An 8,013-nucleotide genomic window follows, 5' to 3' on the forward strand; every position below is an offset into this window, starting at 1 on the left:
CCAAGGGGCAGGGTAGGAGACCTGAGGTGGGAGATTCTGAGAGGCAGGGAGACCAAGGGGCATGGGGGGCATGAAAGGAAATATGGGGAGGAAGAGTCGGAGTTAATGAAAACATCATACTTTTTATATAGTTTAAAGAAATAAGTCGTCGTGCTAAGGGGCCACTAGGCTGGCCTCAGAGTGGTGGGGGGAACCTGGCTGTGCCCTGGCCTCCCTCCCCTCACTGCCCCCTTCCCTGCCACCTTCCACTGTTCCCCCTCCTGTCGGGGAAGCCCCTCATGGAGCGGCCACCAGGGAGCCCCAAGCTCTGGACCACTGGAGGGGCTTGAGAAGGGGAGCAGTGCCCCTACAGGCCCACAGCTAAAGCTCTGTGGGGGTGGGAGGGTCGTCTCCAGGACACAGCAGAAATGCAGGCGCGAGACCTGCCGGAGCTCAGCCAGGACAAAATTGAGAGGGACCTGTGCCCCCTGGATGGAGAACGCCAAGGGCTGGGGCACGCTGAGCACTCGCCGCAAGCTGCCCCCACCTGCCGCATCTATTTACCACCCAGCGGGCATGCGACATGGAGCAACTGCCAGCCTCATTTCACAGATGGGGAACTGAAGCTCAGAGAAGCAAACGTCAAGACCCGTGGTGGCCCAACAGTGAGCTGGAGGCTGAAGCCAGCATCCCTGTCCAGAGCCAAAGCCCCTGCTGGAGGGGCTGTGCCTGTCCCTCTTCTCACCTGTGCCGCAGGTGACTGTGCACTTGGTCCAGGGTCCGTAATGCCAGGAGAACTCGGGCGGTGGGACCTCGCCATGGCCATCTGCCTCCCTGTGGACGGTGTACTCATAGCGCACCCCAGGGTTGCTGTCCTGGAACAGCAGCTGGGCGAGCAGACGGGCCCCGTGAGCATGAGGCATCCTGTCCATCCACCCAGCCCTAGAGGAGCTGACCCCAGCCACCTCTGAACTGCAGCTACATCACGGGGCCATTTTAAAAGATGGAGAAACTGAGGCAGAGGTTGCAGCAGGAGGGCCTGGCTGAGAGCCAGGCTCTGTGACTGCCCCAGCGCTCACTCCCCCAGGATGAGACCCTGCCATGGGCCTGGGGTCTGCACCTCTGCTCCCCGCTCCTGGGCCTCGGGAAGCACGCACCTGAATCCAGACAGGCTCGTTGGTGGGACCTGGGGACGTGAGGTTCTCCCAGTTGCTCCTGCATGCGTATGCAAAGGTGGTCCCTGCCACCTGGTAGTCCCTGTCCCACTGTATGGTCCAGCCGCCGTCGAGGAAGTACTTCTTCGGGTCCTCGCTCTGCAGTGCCAGGAAGTTAGCAGCCTCCGCCACCTCCTGGATGCGGCTCTCACGTGCGCCAGCTGGGATCAGACCCACGTCCACACACCCTGCCGGCCACAGGTTGTGTACAGGTTGTGCTCGGGGTGACAGGGTCGCTTATCCCCACCCGCTGCCCTCACCTCTCTCCCAACTTACACCCCGCCTGCTGATGTCAAAGATTCCACCGTTACCTTAAAAGTCTGAGCTCTCCCAATTGCTCAGATATGTCATAGGTCACCAAAACCTCACAGAGGCGCCCCACATCCTGACCCCGTGTCCATGCCCCATCACCCCTCTCTTGGGGACCTAAACTGGTCTCACCACAAGGCTGGGTCCACCCAACACTCAGGGCCAGCTGGCATTCTCTTTCTAAAATGCCAGCGTGCTCCGGCCTTTCTCCCGGGTCACCCTCCTCAGCCCACACGGCTGCTTTTATTCACCCGCTTCTGTAACACCCATCACGCGCCGGGCACTGCTCACGTGTAAAATGAATAACAACCCTAGAATGTAGGTACCATTGTTGTCCCCATTTCACAGATGAGGAAGGTGAGGCAGGCAGGGATAGTAACATGAATGAGCAACCTGCTGGGATCTAAGGACAACGGGGTTTTCCTCAGGAAACCTTCCCTGACTTCCCCAAGCCAGGAGCGTCTTCCTCGGTGCTCCCAAAGTCCTCTGGGCCTCCCTGCACTGCATTGGCCACACAGAAGTTTCTGTCCCCTGCGGGACTGAACGATTCACCTGCATGTCCCCATCACCTAGCACAGTCAGCACTCGAACAAAGTGTGCAAAGCAGACCCAAGGTGAGGGCGTGGAGCTGAGGATCTCAGAAGCTTCAGGAGGAGACCACCATCCTCCTAGAGGCCCAGGGGCTGCACACAAGCTGAGCTGGACCTGCCTGGGGTCTCTGGGACAAGAGGTCTCCCCACGGGGACAGGTCTCTGTACTTGGGTTAGGGGTCCCTGACTCCTACATGAATTCCACCCCAGCAAGTCTTCCCTGCTTAGCCATCTATGGCTGGGTGGGGACCACGAGGCCAATGGGGGGACCCGGGGCAGATGGGGAAGCGGCCACCAGGTAAAGAGCATATCCCTCCCCCACAGTGGTCCCACCCGTACCCAGGCCCTCGGCCTCCACGAAGGTCTCGCTCACGGTGTGGCAGGTGGAGCCATTGCCGTGGCACACGCCACAGCGGTCCTCCATGGCACCGGAGTCAATCTTGAAGTCACAGCCCACATTCTGCAACACACAAGGGAGGGGAAGCCCATGGTACTGGCAGTCAGCCCTCTGTGGCCCCAGCCCTGGGGGCCAGCCAGGGTCAAGAGGAGACAGCTGGAGTGGGAGTTGGGAGGCCTCTCTCTGGCCCTGCCCCACCCCAGCTGTGCCTCTGACCCAGGTGAACTTCTCTACCTCCCTGAGCCTCAGTGTCCTCAGATGTGAGACGGTGAGACCCGCCCCTCCCTTAAAGGCATGTCTTGAGCATCACATGTGACAAGAGAAGGGAGTTCTGCAAAGGCTGCGGGCAGGCAGGGACCTGATTCACCACGGGCTTCTGACCAGTGCGTGCAGGGAATCTGAACATCAGAGGTGCTGGGGGTAGGCCCCTCCCTGCTGGTCCCCCTCTGAGCCCAGGCCCGGACACCCCAGCGGCTTAGGGGGCTACAAGCAGGGGCAGGTAGGTGGCTGGGGAGATGGGCAAAGATGAGACGCCTTCAGGGCTAGAGCCCTTCATGTCACCTGTGCCACCTCATCTGACCCCTTCTATCAGGGAGGAAACCACTGCCTGTGGTCAGCAAGCTGGCAAGAGGTCAAGCCCTGCCTGGGTTCCGGTGTCCTGGCTGGGGCGGTGCTGGCACAGCATCCAAGGAGACCAGGGGCAGCGAGCCCTGACTGGCAGGGGTCTCCAGTGCCAGGAGGCCTGGTATGGGCTTTGCCTTAGTGGTATAGAGGGTGGGGTCTGGGAAGCCCAATGGCAGAGCATGGGGAGGGTGGCCAGAGGACCAGGAGGGACCCAAGGGAGAACCTGGGGCCTGCCAGTGGGGCTGGGGGCGGGCGGTGCTGGGACAGCCTCTTCCCGACCAGGCACACCTTGCCGATGCCATTGATGCAGAAGTCCTGGCTGACCCTGCCCTGGTAGCAGGGGGTGCCATCAACCACAGCGTCCCACAGCTTCTCGGCAAAATACTCATTTGAGGGCCGGCAGTGCAGCTCACAGGTGTTCTTCACTGGGGGCCAAGTAGAAGAGCCATCGGCGACAGCCGGGGCAGGAGTTACGGAGGCCACCAGGAAGACCCCTCCATGACACACATCCATGGCAGGCTGGAGGCTCCAGCTAGGCTGGTAGCTATCTGCAAGGCTGCAGACTGGGGAGCTGGGAGAAGCAGCAGCCCCAGGGCACAGCGGGGGCGGCCCAGGCTTGGGGTGGAGACTGAGCCTCCTGCTGCATCATAGGGTAGTCTTGGGTGCACACAGCCCCAGCCCTCTGAGCCTCAGTGTCCTCGTGGGAGGCAGCACCCACCATCATTGACCATAGGCACCCATGTGTGCAGCTTGCCCTTGTAGAGCATAGCGTCAAATTGGCTGCACTGGACATGGCGGAAGGAGGGGCAGCCAGAGGGGCAGGCTTGTAGGTTGCAGAGGCAGAAACGCTTCCGCTGGCCCACGCAGTACTTGCCCTTGTATTTGGGCCTGTGGGGAGATGCAGGGAGGGCCCGGTGAGTGCTACTAGGCCACAGCCCGGAGTGAGTGGCCACCTCCTGTACCCGCACCCCGAGATCCCTGCCACCCAGCTCTGCGCACATGCTCTCCTCCCATGGGCTGCCCCTGCTCTGGCCCAGACACACCCTCCCTGTTTGTAAGGACCTTCGGGGAAGTAGCAGCAGGAAGCCTGAGCTTTGTCCCCAACCTACTGTGTGACTGTGGGCAAGTCTCTGGCCAACCCCCTGGGCCTCAGTTTCCTCATCTGTAAAATGGGGTTGAGGCTGACTCTGCAGAGGGCTGTTGAGAAGCTGTGACAAGCTGCAGGCATGACTGGCACTGACTGGAGGGACTGCTCCGAGTCCCCAGCCCATGACACCAGTGTCCTAACGAGCCCTTGAGTCCTCAGCCTCCCTCCTGGTGGCAGTTCCCCCAGCCCGGGTGTAAAAAAAAGCCCCCAGGGCCCCAGCCAGCTGAGAGGTCTGCCAAGTCACAGCTCCTGAAACCCTCCTCATCTAGGCCAGGGTAGCTGGACCCAACCCGGCTCAGACCTGGAGATCTGGAGGCAGGGAGGTCACAGGGACCTTGGTGGGGCTGGCTGTGAACCCCATGCCTTCCCTGAGCGGCCTCGTGAAGAGGAAATCAGCTGGGCAGTGCCTCGGTCTACGGTACTGCTGGGCTCTGCGCCTCACCACATTCTCACATCCCCCTGTTTAAACGGGGAAACGGAGGCCCAGAGAAGGGGTGAAGAGGGGATTCAAACCCTGAGCCATCTAAGATCCAGGGCCCATGCTCTTCCCCATTGCCCTCACTGTCCTCCCTCCAGCCGGCCGCTGCTTTGCCGTGTGGCCTCTGATGAGTCTCTCTAGTCTCTGGGCCTCAGTGTCCCCCTCTCTGCAAAGGGGTCAGCAGTGGGGACCTGTCAGCCCCAGAACCCTCCTTGAAAATGACTCAAGGTGGCCTGGACACTCGGACTGACCGTTATGAGGACACTTCTAAGAGCCAGAGGCTGGGACAGAGTCAAGCCCCTGCAATCGGCTGACTGCTTGGGTCCCTCTGTCCCATCGCCCAGGGCACCTTGGGCCCCACACTCACACAGGCTGCGTGCACTGCCGCTCAGCGCTCTGCACACCCATGCCACAGCTCCATGAGCAGATGGACCAGGTGCTCCAGCTGGACCAGCCACCGTCCACGGCCTCAGGCCGGAAGCCCACAGGTACCCACTCCCCATTGAGACACCACTACTGAGACAGATGGAGGTAGAGCCACCCCCACCCCCACCCTCAAGCCTATCAGTCATCCTCACCCTAGTGAGAACAAGGTGGGTGAGAAGGCCACGGAAAGCACAGAGAGGAAGGATGGAAGGTGAGAGAGGCCCCTCCCAATCATCACCATCACATGTGGCCCAGGCCGCAGGGTGGAGCTGAGCAGGGAGTAAAACAGCCCACATGCCAGACTCAGCTGAAGGCACCTGGGGAATCATGGAATCAAGCCCTGTGCCCAATGCTTCCACTTTGTAGACGGGGGCTTGGGCTGCAGAGAGTGGGGGTCTGCTAGGAGCACAGCAAAACTGTAAGCTGGGGCTGACGCCCGGGCCCGGACACAGCAGGAGGTCTGGCCTCTCCCTCCCACCGCTGGAACTGGGCACCTCCTACCTTGTTCTCCCCACACCAGGTGCCGTCCACGGCTGCATCCAGCTTGGAGTGACAGGTGGTCCCGACAGAACACCAAAGTGTGCGGCAGACATTCTGCAAGGAGGAGGCACAAGCCACACCCTCACCCCACCCCACCCTCGTGCCACCAGCCGCCCTGCCCCCACCCTGTCCCCAAGGACCCCCTGGACACCCTTCTATATGGCGGGGGTCCACAGATCCCCAGATGTCCCTTATGTGTCTGCTCCCACCTTCCTCTCCAGACCCTGTGGTGGTGTAGGGGGCCCGGGGATGCGCTGCTCACAGCACTCCCCATCTGTCCACCCCTCTCCCGGCCCAGCCCCACCTCTGGAAACACTTCCGTTAGAAGATCACTCCAGGCAGTCTTCTCCAGGATAAACAAACCCTCCCCACACGGGTTCCTTCCCCACCTCCACTTTTTTTTTTTTTTGAGACAGAGTTTCGCTCTTGTTGCCCAGGCTGGAATGCAATGGCGCATTCTCGGCTCACTGCAACCTCCGCCTCCTGGGTTGAAGCCCTTCTCCTGTCTCAGCCTCCCAAGTAGCTGGGACTACAGGCATTTGCCACCATGTCCAGCTAATTTTTTGTATTTTTAGTAGAGACGGGGTTTCACCATGTTGGCCAGGATGGTCTTGATCTCTTGACCTTGTGATCCACCTGCCTCAGCCTCCCAAAGTGCTGGGATTACAGGCATGAGCCACCGCGCCTGGGCCTTTTCCCTCTTAAAAACCAGCCCCTGGGAGGCTAAGGGACTTGTCACAGTGGATCCGTGATTGACCCAGAATTCAGAGCCGGATCTGTGGCTGTCCATCCTTGGCCTCTCCCACAGGCCTCTGACGTGTCACAGTATCATATGGGAGCACAGCCCAGGCCAAGCGAGGTTCCTCCCAGGCTGGCATCCACTGGCTGGTGAGGGCTGCCCCCTGAGCCCTCACTGGGTCCCCACACCCTGGTACCCACCCCAGCCCACTCACATCCATGTTGTCGTGGAAGGCAGAGTAGGCCCCGTACTGGAGGCGGCACTGGTGGCTCACATCATAGAGGACGCTGGGCGGCACTGAGGGGAAGTCGATGATGTACTTGGCAGGAGAATCATCCAGGCACAGGCCCCACCTGCGGCTAGAGATGGGATGGGAGCAAGGAGAGTGGGGCAGCCTGTGAGACCCATCGGAGAGGCCTCGGCTGGGCTGGGAGGGGAGGAGGGAGTGGCACAGAGCCCCACCACTGTAGGAGAACTCCAGCCCCCCGCTTGGCTCAGCCACCCTGCAGCCAGCAGTAGAGGCCCTCCCGCCCACGCTCATCTCACCTCCTGGGCACACCAGCTCAACAACCCCAGCCCCAGTGCCCAGCCTCTGCACACGCTGCCGCCTCCACCCCGCTCCTCTTGCCCTACCGCTGCAGCCTCCCCTCCAGATGCAGCGCCAGGGTCCTTCCCTCCGAAGCCTACTGGATCACCAAGCCCTCTTGTGGCCCTGCTCTTCAACCCTGCAGCCTGCATCCCTGAGCCCAGACCCTGGAGCCAGGCCCGACAAGGATGTGGAGAATATCACATCACAGTTGACACAACAGAGCCTCCGATGGCCCCACCCAGGCAGAGACCTCGGGTCATCTATGGAAGGACGAGGTCTGGAAAGCAGCCCTCCCCTGGGAGAGAGCCCAGGCAGCCGTGCCTGTCCCCCTGCAGGACTGGCCTCAGCCTCTGTCACACCCTACCTACTCTCGCCTTCCTCCAGCAGCATTCCCTGGCAGCAGTGGCAGGGAACCGGGCAGACAAGAGCAGACACAATCTGTACCCACCAGACACTCCTGCTGCCGCAGTGTGGCGAAGACGAGGCTGCCCGCCTAGACACACCACCACGAGGTGGGGGTATGCAGGCGGGGGGCCCTGGGGAGGGCGGCCCAGGCCTAGCTGGCACGTGCTTCTGGCCCTGCCTTACTCCGCATGGCCCTCGGGCATGGCTATTGTGTCTGGGCCCAGTGTCCATCCTGCTGCACCTGCTGGACCTTAGGCTGGCACCACTACAGCTTAGCAGCAGGAGTGCCCTGGCATACTGACCGGCCCACCCCTCGACTCCTTGCTGTCCTGGAGAAACTGGAGGAAAGTTTGGGGGCCTTCTGGGGGCAGCAGTTCTGGAGAGAATTGAGCCACACGGACAACCAGGGCTGAGATGACCCCGGCAGCCACGACTTGGGCAGAAGCAACAGAGGAGGGCAGGACCCACAGGACCTGGGGCCTCTAGCCAGGCAGGGGCGACGGGGAGGCACAAACCCTCCAGTCTCCCGTCTGGGAGGTCTCAGGGCAGGCGGTGCCAGGCCCGAGGGCCAGGATG

General features: G+C 61.5%; 1 protein-coding gene across 1 annotated transcript in view; it reads right to left on the reverse strand.

Moving 5' to 3' along the window:
* The window catches only part of LOC116546090 (A disintegrin and metalloproteinase with thrombospondin motifs 7-like), a gene marked incomplete at its 5' end in the record, with an annotated part of 15,089 nt that extends 7,219 nt beyond the window's left edge, over window positions 1-7,870 (reverse strand). Inside the window, 10 exon segments of the mRNA XM_032272440.1 lie at window positions 725-866; window positions 1,137-1,381; window positions 2,432-2,552; window positions 3,402-3,538; window positions 3,832-4,001; window positions 5,106-5,251; window positions 5,666-5,758; window positions 6,658-6,802; window positions 7,401-7,525; window positions 7,740-7,870. Of these exon segments, the coding sequence (XP_032128331.1) occupies window positions 725-866; window positions 1,137-1,381; window positions 2,432-2,552; window positions 3,402-3,538; window positions 3,832-4,001; window positions 5,106-5,251; window positions 5,666-5,758; window positions 6,658-6,802; window positions 7,401-7,525; window positions 7,740-7,870 (1,455 nt within the window).
* Window positions 7,871-8,013: the final 143 nt, after the last annotated feature.

Source organism: Sapajus apella, unplaced genomic scaffold (assembly GCF_009761245.1).
Source record: "Sapajus apella isolate SASKATOON/1434 unplaced genomic scaffold, GSC_monkey_1.0 scaffold578, whole genome shotgun sequence".
NCBI classification, from domain to species: Eukaryota; Metazoa; Chordata; class Mammalia; order Primates; family Cebidae; genus Sapajus; species Sapajus apella.